The sequence below is a fragment of the Loxodonta africana genome, chromosome 3 (genome assembly GCF_030014295.1).
Source record: "Loxodonta africana isolate mLoxAfr1 chromosome 3, mLoxAfr1.hap2, whole genome shotgun sequence".
NCBI lineage: Eukaryota > Metazoa > Chordata > Mammalia > Proboscidea > Elephantidae > Loxodonta > Loxodonta africana.
Window position 1 is genome coordinate 83,671,789 of NC_087344.1, and position 12,967 is coordinate 83,684,755.

General features: G+C 41.3%; 1 protein-coding gene across 2 annotated transcripts; it reads left to right on the forward strand.

Moving 5' to 3' along the window:
• The first annotated feature begins 163 nt into the window (after positions 1-163).
• LOC100676911 (cytochrome b-c1 complex subunit 6, mitochondrial) lies at positions 164-10,100 on the forward strand. Of its 2 annotated transcripts, XM_023554695.2 has the most exons (5): positions 200-318; positions 6,651-6,677; positions 7,168-7,315; positions 7,427-7,588; positions 9,878-10,100. In XM_023554695.2, the coding sequence occupies exons 3-5, from the start codon at positions 7,253-7,255 to the stop codon at positions 9,908-9,910; spliced, it is 258 nt and encodes an 85-aa protein (XP_023410463.1). In that variant the 5' UTR covers positions 200-318; positions 6,651-6,677; positions 7,168-7,252; the 3' UTR covers positions 9,911-10,100. The 2 variants fall into 2 exon arrangements, with proteins under 2 accessions (XP_003415627.1, XP_023410463.1); XM_003415579.3 differs by lacking the exon at positions 7,168-7,315 and having other exon boundaries at positions 164-318.
• The last annotated feature ends 2,867 nt before the right edge of the window (positions 10,101-12,967 follow it).

Consider the following 12,967-nt stretch of genomic DNA (forward strand, 5'->3'; position numbering starts at 1 on the left):
GTTAATATATTTGTGTATTTCGTGGCTAAGGGGATATTTCTTGGCAAAGACTCCTCTGGTGCAAGTACCAGCCACCCCTGCCTCCGGTCTTTGGCCCGTAGTACATGCCAATCGGAGCGTGTGTTCGCGACTACGGTGTGTATGCCGCACTTCCGGCCAGATCGCCGGATATCCGCTTAGTGACCCTTACAAGTCCTTTTTGATCCCGAGTCTGGATCGCTGCAGCTGTTGCTGCTGTTCTTGAATCCAGAACCGGAGCCGGACATGGGGCTGGAGGACAAGCTAGAGATGCTGACGGCGTCCGGAGATCCTAAGGAGGTAAGGCAAGACTATCGACTCGACCCTCTTCACTGGCCTGAGGCCCCGGACCTAACCCGCCAAAACACGGCTGGGGCCCGCTTGGGCCTAGTTTCTCTCCAGGTTCGGGAGAGAGCTAGTTCTCTTAACCCTTAAAAACTCGCCGAGTGGTCTTGGGCAAGTCGATGACTAGTTTTTCTCTAGACTTCCCCATTCCGTGAACGTGATGAAGGTTTAACGTGATCGAAAACGGCCGTGTCGACTAACCTTTCGTAAAAATATGTATTTCTATAGGATATATTTCTAGTTAGGTGTTCTGAGGCTCAGGTTTGACAGGTGTTCTAAGGTAAAAACATTATAAAGCTTAGTAAAGCACAAAGAAAGGTTTTACTTGGCATATATTCAGAGGCAAAAATAGGAAACGGAGAAGCATGCTGCCAGAGCCATGTCTCCCCGAGTTCAAGGAATATTACAGAGTAGACAGAAGTGGGAAAATGGACAAGCATGCTGCCAGAGCCATGTCTGTCCGAGTCCAAAAAAAATTACAGAATAAGCAAAAGTGGGAAAACGGACAAGTATGCTGCTAAAGCCGTGTCTGCCCAAGTCCGAGGAACTTTACAGAATCATCAGTACATATTAACATTACAGATGAGCAAAACCATTGAAAGATTCACTTTTCACAGATTGGTTTGAAACTACTAAATCTCCATGATTTCAATTGTCTTTCTCAGTAATCATTGGTACAGGTTTTAGTAATGACAGTCAGGAGGGTCTTCATTGGACCAACAAATGTTATTCACTAAGTGGTAATAGAAAAAGATGCGAGTGGAAAGCTTTTTGTGTTCTGTTTGATTGGTTTGTATGAAAGGTTCCTAAAAGATATTTTTCAAGATTGTCCTAGCTGTTGTCTTTACACCTGGGGGCCTGGTTGATGTGTCATTGTGAGTCCTTGTGAGCTTAGCTCCAGCTAAGTCACATTCTGGGACAAGAAATAATGGCTCCAGTATTATTCCAGAAGTCACAGGTCTGGGGAGCAAACAGACCAACTCTAGCCCTCACCCGAGCTCAGGTCATGAATCCCCACCACATCTTTTTACGGAAGTTTGGGAGATAAGGCCTTGCTAGTTCCTGCGAACAAGTTGGTTTTTTTTAGAGGAGAGAAGTCTTTGGGGACTATGTAGGAGTGTGCACTCTAATAAAAAACCAAAACCAAACCCACTGCTGTCGAGTCGATTCTGACTTATAGCAACTGTATAGGACAGAGTAGAACTGCCCCGTAGAGTTTCCAAGGAGCACCTGGCAGATTTGAACTGCAAACCTCTTGGTTAACAGCCGTAGCACTTAACCACTACAGTAGTAGGGCTTCTGTGCACTGTAATACTGTGGTGAAATTGGGAGGTCCTTCCTAGAGTAAGAACGCAGATATTATAATAACAACCGGTATTTATTGATTGCCTACTACCAAGCATTTAATATGTACTAAGTTTTTTAATCCACACAATATTCCTGTGAGATACCGTACGAACCCTTTGCGTCGATTCCGACTCATAGCGACCCTACTGTCCTATAGGGTATCCAAGGAGCGCCTGGTGGATTCAAACTGCCGAACTTTTGGTTAGCAGCCAAACTCTTCACCGCTGCACCACCAGGGTTTCTTCCTGTGAGATACGTATTTAAAAAAAAAAAAAAACATTGCTGGCGAGTCAATTCTGACTTCTAGCGACCCTGTAGGACAGAGTAGAACTGTCCTATAGGGTTTCCAAGGAGCACCTGCTGAATTCAAACTGCCGACCTTTTGGTTAGCAGCCGAACTCTTAACCACTATGCCGCCAGGGTTTCCTGAGGTAGGTATTAAGTACTATTATTATTGCCTTTTACAGATGAGGAAACAAGCAAAAAAGTTAAATATCTTGTCTAAGAACATACAGGTAATATGTGGTGAAACCAGGACTTGAAGCCAGGCAGCATGGTTCCAGAGCCAGGATTCTCCCCTGCAGTGATACAGAGCTTTATAGTAGCCAATTAGCTTTTCGTTTCCAGTCTTATTTGCTATAGATTCCTTTGTTCTATGGTCACTTCAGATGAGCTATTCTGGGCTTATAGGTTCATAATAGCTGGAAACTTGTTCATCGCATAATGATTTTTCCTAACCTTATTTTCTGCTAAAGTGGACTAACAATGTGGCTGGAACGGTGGGCTCAAACAGAAAAATGATTTGTGAGGATGGCTTAGGATGGTCAGCATTTCATTCTCTTCTGTATGGGGTTGCCATCAGTCCAGGGCAGACTGGAAGTGACTGGCAGGAAGGCAACTAACTAATAACAACAGTAGTCTTGTTTTCAGAAAGAAGTAGTGCCAGCCTTAGGAAGTACACCAGAAGCTCAGAAGGTCCCCACCATAATAATAGATGAGAAAAAGTAAATAAGTAGTCAGTTTCAAAATAAAGGAAGCCAGGGATTTTATGAGCAATCCATAACCGCTGAATTGTTATTATTTTTTTTTAGCATGACCTTGGTTTTTCCCAGTGACTGGAAGTTGTATATGAAGTAGTCTATATCTGCTTGTATTTTTTTTCTCCAGAACAGGTCATGATATTTTTGGCATAAAATTTTCAGCGTAGTATCATTGCTAATAGGGAAATGGTATAAAAGATCTTGCTTTTAGGATATTAATTAGTTTTTGAGGGGAAACTTTTAAGTATGAATTTTTTAAAAAAGAGGTTAAGGAACCTTGCTTAATGAAAAACTGGGATTTATATCCTATATAGCATTTAAAAGGGACCTAGGAAACCTTGGTAGCACAGTGGTTAAGAGCTGCGGCTGCTAACCAACACGTTGGCAGTTCAAATCTACCAGGCACTCCCTGGAAACCGAATGGGGCAGTTCTACTCTGTCTTATAGGGTTGCTGTGAGTCAGAATCAACTCCATGGCAATAGGGTTGGCTTTCTTGGTTTTTGCCAGTTGTGAGAATTAAATAGCCTAGGTTACAGTTGAACCTGCACTGCTTGAATCGTTTTCCCAAAGGGCATGGCAAGAGAAGGAAACAGATTGTGTTGGAATGTTGAAAACATAATGAGGGATTGCTAGTTCTTTTTATTTCCTTATATCTCTTTTCCCCTTCCCCGAATGTGGACACTTCATACCCTGGCAGACAAATACCTTCTTTCTTTCCTTTTTTTTTTTTTTTTTTGCAGGGGGGGTTTGACTTTTTTTTTTTTAATAATGTTTTAGTGTGTTTTTGGTGAAAGTTTACACATTAAGTTAGGTTCCCATTCAACAATTTCCACACATTGTTCAGTGACATGGGTTGCATTCTTCACAATGTTTCTGCAGTCTGATTATTTCTGTTCTGGTTATTCTGTTTCTAGAAATCTAGTTTCTCTGCCCACTTACCGTCACATATTTGCTTTAATATAATTGCTGACAATTTGGTCTCATATAGATTTTTTTTATATATATAATTTTTATTGTGCTTTAAGTGAAAGTTTACAAATCAAGTCAGTCTCTCATACAAAAACTTATATACACCTTGCTACACACTCCCAATTACTCTCCCCCTAATGAGACAGCCCGCTCTCTCCCTCCACTCTCTTTTTGTGTCCATTTCACTGGCTTCTAACCTCCTCCACCCCCTCATCTCCCCTCCAGGCAGGAGATGCCAACAGAGTCTCAAGTGTCCACCTGATCCAAGAAGCTCACTCCTCACCAGCATCCCTCTCCAACCCATTATCCAGTCCAATCCATGTCTGAAGAGTTGGCTTCGGGAATGGTTCCCGTCCTGGGCCAACAGAGGGTCTGGGGGCCATGACCACTGGGGTCCTTCTAGTCTCAGTCAGACCATGAAGTCTGGTCTTATGAGAATTTGGGGTCTGCATCCCACTGCTGTCCTGCTCCCTCAGGGGTTCTCAGTTGTGTTCCCTGTCAGGGCAGTCATCAGTTGTAGCCGGGCACCATCTAGTTCTTCTGGTCTCAGGATGATGTAGTCTCTGGTTCATGTGGCCCTTTCTGTCTCTTGGGCTCGTAATCGCCTTGTGTCCTTGGTGTTCTTCATTCTCCTTGATCTAGGCGGGTTGAGACCAATTGATGCATCTTAGATGGCTGCTTGCTAGCATTTAAGACCCCAGGCGCCACTCTTCAAAGTGGGATGCAGAATGTTTTGTTAATAGATTTTCTTATGCCAGTTGACTTAGGTGTCCCCTGAAACCATGGTCCCCAGACCCCTGCACCTGCTGCGCTGGCCTTCGAAGCATTCAGTGTATTCAGGAAACTTCTTTGCTTTTGGTTTAGTCCGGTTGTGCTGACCACCCCGTATTGTGTGCTGTCTTTCCCTTCACCTAAAGTAGTTCTTATCTACTATCTAGTTAGTGAATGCCCCTCTCCCACCCTCCTACCTTCCCCCCTCTCGTAACCACAAAAGAATGTTTTCTTCTCGGTTTAAACTATTTCTCAAGTTCTTATAATAGTGGTCTTATACAATATTTGCCCTTTTGCAACTGACTAATTTCACTCAGCATAATGCCTTCCAGGTTCCTCCATGTTATGAAATGTTTCACAGATTCCTCACTGTTCTTCATCGATGCGTAGTATTCAGTTGTGTGAATATACCATAATTTATTTATCCATTCATCTGTTGATGGGCACCTTGGTTGCTTCCATCTTTTTGCTATTACCAAACAGTGCTGCATTAAACATGGGTTCATATAGATGATTTTTTAAAGGAGCGCAGTAATAACGGGAGATTTTTTCTTTATTTTATGAGCCAATCTGTTATTTAGCTAAAAGGTGATCTTGGGATAGTTTAAGGTGAAAAGTTCACCTCAGGGCCATAGTCTCGGGGAGTCCTCTAGTTTCACTGGTCCGGTAAGTCTGGACTTTTTAAGAATTTGAGGTTTGTCCCATACTTTTCTCCCATTCTGTCAGGATCCATGTGTTGCGACTCTGATTGGGACGATCAGTAGTGGTAGCAGGACACCATCTAGTTCTTCTGGTCTCAGGGTAGAAGAGGCCGTGGTTTGCATAAACCGGTTTCTTTCCAGAGTCTTAGGTTACCTTCTTTCTCTTTTGCTCCAGATGAGTAAAGACCAATATCTTAGATGACTGTTGGTAAGCTTTTAAGACCCAGACACTACTCATCAACCTGGGATAGAGAATATAACTTTATGAACTTAATTATGCCAGTTGACTGAGTTGTCCAGGAGACTATGGTTAAACATGTTTTTTCTATCAGGTTGTTAAAACTTGCTATTCCCCAGATTCAGGTTTATGCTGATGCTCCCATGGGGCATTTTTTAACACTGTTCCCCCTCAAAGGAAGAAAACTAAATTTGAGGCTGAGTGCTTGCATCAGAAGTAAATGGGTAGGTCATGATCAAAGCGGGTAGAAATGTGGGACAGAACTTCAAATTTTCATAGAATCTAGACTTTATGGAGTCACTGAGGTTGGATGACCCCTGAAACTATTGCCCTGAGGAAATCTTTAAACTTTAAACCAAAACTCTCCCCTGAAGCCATCTTTAAACCAAACGATAATTTAACTTAATTAGGAAAGAATATCTGCTATGACCATTGTATCCTTTTAAAGACTTGTCTATAAAGACTTGTCTATATTTAGGTCAAATTGACAACACCAACTCGAAAGGTTAGATGTGAAGCTTAGGGAGCAGTAAGATTGTGTTGATGATGGTGAAACAATTTAGAAAAGGATATCAAGAAAGGTGGCACAATTTGAAATGTGTAACCAATGTCACCAAATTGTTGAATTGATGTATGTTTTGCACACACAAAAAGTAGTAAATGTTAGGGCCTGATGTTCCTGAGATATAAGTGGAGTCATGTAGACTTTTGGTGCATATATACTGACAGTCTCCTGAGAGTCTGGGAGCTCAAAAAGAGCCAAAAAACAGTGACCAGAATCATCTTTAGTTAAACTCTGGCTTAAAAAAGAGTTTAGGTTTGGCCATTTGCATATTACAAATTCAAGTTCCGAGTATTAAAAAATTGGCTTTTCCTCTTTGGCCTGACTTGGTTTGGGCTACAAGGACTAAATTTAGCTGTTTATCAAGATAAGTTATACAGTTCCCACATGAACACCTGCAGCTTGAATACGTATCAGAAAATGTCTAATTACTCTTTGTAATCCCTAAACTGAGATAACTTTCTTAAGGGTCTAAATTTATGGGGCTCTTGTGATTAATCAGATCGTAACAGAGAGGAAAGTGCTTTTATAAAGTGTAGAGTTGTTACTAATGAAAGTGAGATGGCGTGTCTGTCCTCAGTAATTACATCACCAAGGTGATGGGGAGTATATATGTCATAAAATTGCCACTGACATTTATCTTGTTTTCCTTTTGTAGGAGGAAGAGGAGGAGGAGGAACTAGTGGTAAGAACTGTCTCAGGTTTGGAACCCTCTCAGTAAAAGCAGGAAGTTTGAGCTGCATGAAACTTAAAACGAATTTTGAGGAGTCTTTGCTTGACACCTTGGATGGAATGGGGGTGAAATAAGCCTTCAGTACTTCCTTCCTGTGCATTGGAGTATTTGGGAGTGTGGGCTTAGGAAACTGAGTCTTTCTGGATTTGAGGCTTCTACTTTTTCCAGTCATGGTGCTGGGAGCAGAGCATCATCCTGAGGACCTGCCACTCAGCCATTTGCTATTCGTAGTTTAATAAAGAACTTTGGGAGGAGCCCTTGTTAGGTGGTCCCACTTCATATTAACATTGCCTTTCTAGTTGGGCTGTATAGACCTGGTTCTCAGATGAGGGGAGTTAAAATTTCACAGACATGACATATCACAAAATGCATTAACAAGTAAGGCCTCCTATAGATGTACTTCAAGTTTGGCCAGGTTTCCTTTACCAACCTTGTTTTTCAGATAGGACTGAGGCTTTCAGTGCATACTGGCAACCTTGGAAGGCAGGAATGTGAAACTTTCCCCTACTACTTAGCATCAGAATTGAATGGGAGACCCCATTCTGCCGTTTCTGGCAGCAGTGTGGCTCTGCCAGCTGGCCTTCTGCACGGTAATTCAGAGGCAGCACCTTGGTTTGGTGGTTGTATTAATCAAAGGATATGGTTTGGTGGGTCTCCTCCTAAAACCCCCATTTTGTTGTTTTTCTGTGTTTATCCTTCAGGATCCCCTAACAACAGTGAGAGAGCAATGCGAGCAGCTGGAGAAATGTGTAAAGGCCCGGGAGCGGCTAGAGCTCTGTGATGAGCGTGTATCCTCCCGGTCACAGACAGAGGAGGATTGCACAGAGGAGCTCTTGGACTTCTTGCATGCAAGGGACCACTGCGTAAGTCATCCTAAAGTCAGGAGGGGAAAGGCTTACGGTGGCCAGAGGAGACTTGCTACTGACAGCGTTTTCATCAACAAGCATTTACTGTAGGACCAATATATGCCAGGGACAGTGCTGAACATGTGACATAAATAATCTTACTCTAATCCATACCACTTCCACTGGAGATAGGTATCATTATCTCCGTTCTAAACTGTTCTTTAAAATAATTTATATCAGTCAGTGTGTCTTGTACACTGTAGTTAACGAAAAGTTTGTTTTTTGTTTTTAATGTAAAGTTGTGTTGACACTTATGTTTAACAGTAAAATGTTTTAAATAAAATTATACATAGGCAAAGTTTGGTATGGTTGTTTATGGTAAAACCAATTGGGTGACCAATAAGCACATGGAAGGATTCTCAATGTCATTAGCCAACAGGGAAATGTAAATCAAAACAACAGTGAGAAACCACTTCACACCTACTTTTTCTTTACCATTGAGTTTTTTCCAACTTAATCAAGTAGAACTGTGCCCCATAGGGTTTTCAATGGCTGATTTTTTTTTTTTTTTTTTTTGAAATTGATGCCAGGTCTTCCTTCTCTGACACCTCTGGGTGGACTCGAATTTCCAGCTTTTCAGTTAACAGTTGAGTCTGTTAATCATTTACACCTCTCAGGAACTAGGATGGCTGCAACCAAATAAACAATAACAAGTGTTGCAAAGATGTGGAGAAATTGGGACCATAGACTGCTGATAGGGATGTAAATTGGTAGAGCCACTGTGGAAAAGAATCTGGCAGTACCTCAAAAGATTAAACATATAGTTACCATTAGAACCCAGTAGTTCTACTCTTGGGTATATACCCAAGAGAAATTAAAACGTGTGTCTACACAGAAACTTGTAGATAAGATTTTTTAGCAGCATGATTCGTAATAGCTAAGAAGTGGAAATAATATAAACGTCCGTTAACTTGATGAATTGGTAAGTAAACCAAAAACCAAATCAGTTGCTGTCAAGTTTATTCCAACTCTTCGTGATCCCATGTATTTCAGAGTAGGATTGTGCTCCATAGTGTTTTCAATGCCTGAGGTCTTTCAGAACCATATCACCAGGGCTTTCTTCCAGGACACCTCTGGGTGGGTTCCAACCGCCAACCTTCTGGTTAGTAGCGAAGCACTTAACTATTTGTGTCACCCAGGGACTCCTGAATGGAAAATAAAGTGTATTATATCCATTTGTTATTGTTAGCTGCCCTCAAATTGGCTCCCAACTCATGCCAACCCCGTGCACAACAGGGTGAACTGTTAACGATCCATAGATTTTCATTGACTGATTTTTCGAAGTGAATAGACAGGCTTTTCTTCCTAGTCTGCCTCTCTTAGTCTGGAAGTTCCACTAAAGCCTGTTCAGCATCAGCACAACAAAATTCTCCACTGACAGACGGGTGGTAGCTGTGCTTGAGGTGCATCGACTGGGAATTGAACCTGGTACAAAGGAATATTATTTATCAATAAAAAGAAGTACCGTTACAACATGGATGAGCCTTGAAAACATGCTAGATGAAAAGAACCTAGTCACAAAGTACCATGTTGTATGATTCCATTTATTTGAAATGTCCAGAATAGGCAAATCATGACCTTTTATTACAAGCCCTCCCAGTGATTTCCTCCCCTCCCACTTTTTATTCATTCAACAAATATTGAATAGTTTTAACAGCCGGGCATTGGATTAAGATATGAGAATGTGGATATTTAGAAATGAGAGAAGTGTGGTCCTTTATTTTACTGTTTATAAGCCAACATAGGAGAGATGGGAGTAGAACAGACTATTACGAAACCATGGTAAGTCTCTTGGGTGTAACCTTTTCAGGGTGCTTTCACTACCACCTTATATAGAGTTGGTCCCCCCGCAACTTTATTTTTCTCATAGCATTTATCAGAAGTTACCTTTTTTACTTACTTAGTTTTCCTTATTACATCAGAGACAGATACTGATTATGATGTGGAAGGTACAAGGTTTTGTGGGGAGGACAGATTTTTGTGGGGCTTATTTAAGAGAAGATTTGCAGGAAAATACCTGTGAACTAAGTTCTCAAGGAAGAATAAAGCCAGGTGAAAAAAGCGGCAAAGATAGTTCGTGGTAGAAGAAAGATAACATTCAGGTAGCTGAAGGGCTCAAGTGCACTGTTGGTATGTGAAAAGGGGATTGGTGAGAAGAGGCACTGCTGTTCCGAGTCATGAAGGACCTTGTAAAAACATGACATTAGAGCTGTCAATTGATGATACTCTTTTCTTTCTCCTATCTAGGTGGCCCACAAACTCTTTAACAGCTTGAAGTAAATGTGCAGACTCATTCACACCAGACTTCATCACCTGGGCATCAGGATATTTTCTTATGGTTTTAAACATGCCATCTGTTTCTAATTCGTGTAAGTTTATGTGAACCTCATGGTTTTTGGCATAGGCAAGGAGCTTCTATGTAATTAGCAGTAACTCCATCTTAATAAAGTTCGGTGATGTTCTGACCTGCCTCTTTTGTGTGTGTGTATTTTTTTATTTTAGATGAAGGTTTACAGAACAAATTAGTTTCTCATTAATTAATACACATACTGTTTTGTGACATTGGTTGCCAACCCCATGTCATGTCTTTTTTAATTAGAAATTTTCAAACAAGATGTTAGGTGCTGTCAAGTTGGTTCCCACTCATAGCGACCCTATGTACAACAGAACGAAACACTGCCTGGTCCTGTGCCATCCTCACAATTGTTGCTCTTTGAGCCCACTGTTGAAGCCACTGTGTCAGTCCATCTCTTCGAGGGTCATCCTCTCTTTTGCTGACCCTCTACTTTACCAAGCATGATGTCCTCCAGGGACTGGTTCCTCCTGATAGCATGTCCAAAGTACGTGAGAAAAAGTCTCTCCATCGTTGCTTCTAAAGAGCATTCTGGCTGTAATTGCAAGATGGATTTGTTCTGGCAGTCCATGGTATATTCAATATTTTTCACCAACATCACAATTCAAAGGCATCAATTCTTTGGTCTAATTTATCACATGCATATAAGGTGATTGAAAATGCTACGGCTTGGGTCAGACGCACCTTAATCCTCAAGGTGACATTTTTACTTTTTAACACTTTAAAAAGGTCTTTTGCAGCAGACTTTCCCAATGCCATGAAACATTTGATGCCTTGACTGCTGCTTTCATGGGTGTTGGCTTGTGGATCCAAGTCAAATGAGATCCTTGACAACTTCAATCTTTTCTCTGCTTATCACGGTGTTGCTCATTGGTCCAGTAGTGAAGATTGTTTTTTTTTATGTTGAGGTGTAATCCATACTGAAGGCTGTGGTCTTTAATCTTCATCAGTAAGCGTTTCAAGTCCTCATCACTTTCAGCAAGCAAGGTTGTGTCATCTGCATATTGCAGGTGGTTAATCTTGAAAGAAGTACAGCCGAGTGCTCTTTAGAAGCAAGGATGGTGAGACTGCATCTCACATACTTTGGACATGTTATCAGGAGGGACCAGTCCCTGGAAAAGGACCTCATGCTTGGTAAAGTAGAGGGTCAGTGCAAAAGAGGAAGACTCAATGAGATGGATTGACACTGGGGCTGCAACAGTGAGCTCAAGCATAACAACCATTGTCAGGATGGTACAGGACTGGGCAGTGTTTTCGTCTTGTTGTATGTGGGCTCGCTGTGAGTTGGAACCAACTTACCAGTTATTTTAATAATAAAATATATTATTAAAATATATTTTAATAAAAAGGGTGAGGAGGGGGTAGGATTGGAAGGGGAGGGTATTGGAGACCAAGCGGGGTAAGGAAAGTGCACCTGGGTAGGCAGTGCTGGCAATGGGAGGTCAGTTTCAGGAGGATTAATGCAGTAAATAAATTTATTGGAGATAATGGGAGATAGCTACAGAATAGAGCTACAAATACAGAAAGGGAAAAAACTAGAATGAAACCTATGGTGTTGAGTTGGAATGAGGTATTGGCATGAACTAAATAAAGATTTCAATGTAAATAAATATAGATGGCCGAAGTACTTATATATGTAGGGAATACATATATTCCCTATCTCCGTCCACAGAAAGGGCTTCATTCTTCCATGAAAGGAATCAAGACTCCTTGGGGAAATGGCTGATTCCCGGGCTAGGGCAGGGAAACGACAAGATAAAACTGGAAAATTTTATTGTTCCTGAAAGAAACTCAATGAATAATAGAGACATGGCGAAAGTACTCAAAGTCCACAAGACCTGAGGCAATTTGAGCATCAAAGTATAGTACTGTATTGAAACTCATTTGAAAAAATAGGAATCTATGCTAATATAAATGAATCAGTTGAGTTTGATGAGGAAGGAGATACTTGTTAATTACAAAAGGAGGTGTACAGCAAAGCCTGGCGGACGCACCTTAATAAAAGCTGACATCACCAATAATGGGACAAATCAAAACTGTACTACTTAGGCTGTAATGGGAAGAACACATAATTGTGTTTCCTACAAAAAATAACATTAAAAATTGAACCAAACAAGTCAAATTGAGGGACGTTTTACAAAGTATGGTTCACTTGTGTCAAGGTCATGAACTTTAGGGAAAGACAGAAGAACTACTCCAGTTTGAAGGAGACTGAAGGACAGCTAAATGCAACATGTGATTCTAACTGGATCCTTTTACTATTAAGGACCTTACTGGAACAACTGGTGAAATTTAAATGGAGTCTGAGTATTAGATTGCAGTGATGTGTTAAGGTTAAAGGTTGAAATTATTAACACAAACAACCCCAAACCCGTTGCCATCGAGTCGATTCCGACTCGTAGTGACCCTTTATTACAGAGTAGAACTGCATCAGAGTTTCCAAGGAGTGCCTGGTGGATTTGAATTGCTGACCTTTTGGTTAGCAGCTGTACGACTTAACCACTATGCCACCAGGGTTTCCCAAACAACCCCAGTAAGTCTCAATTGCACCTAATAGAGGTGGATTTCAGGCTCAGAGCACCAGGTAGGGCCACGAGCCATCCACATTGCTATGTCTAGTGTTAGAACCTGGCATATTTTCCCATAAGAACAATAGTGATGAGGCTCCACAGCATTGCTGGTAATGTATATTGCTCAAGGGATAGTGAAAACATTCCGTTTCAATTGGGAGAACAGTCCAGTCCAAAGCTGTCCGATAGAACTCCAATGATGGCAATGTGCTATTATTCTGCACTGTCCAGTACTGTAGCCACTAGCTGCATGTGGCAATTGAGCAGGCTAATGAGACTGAGGGAATAAATTTTAAATTGTATTTAATTTTACTTAATTTAAATTCAAATAGCTGTGTGTGGCTATGATTGGACAGTGCAGGTCTAGGAGTTGCAAACTCAACGATCTGAGTGATAACTGAAGGAAGCAGGCCC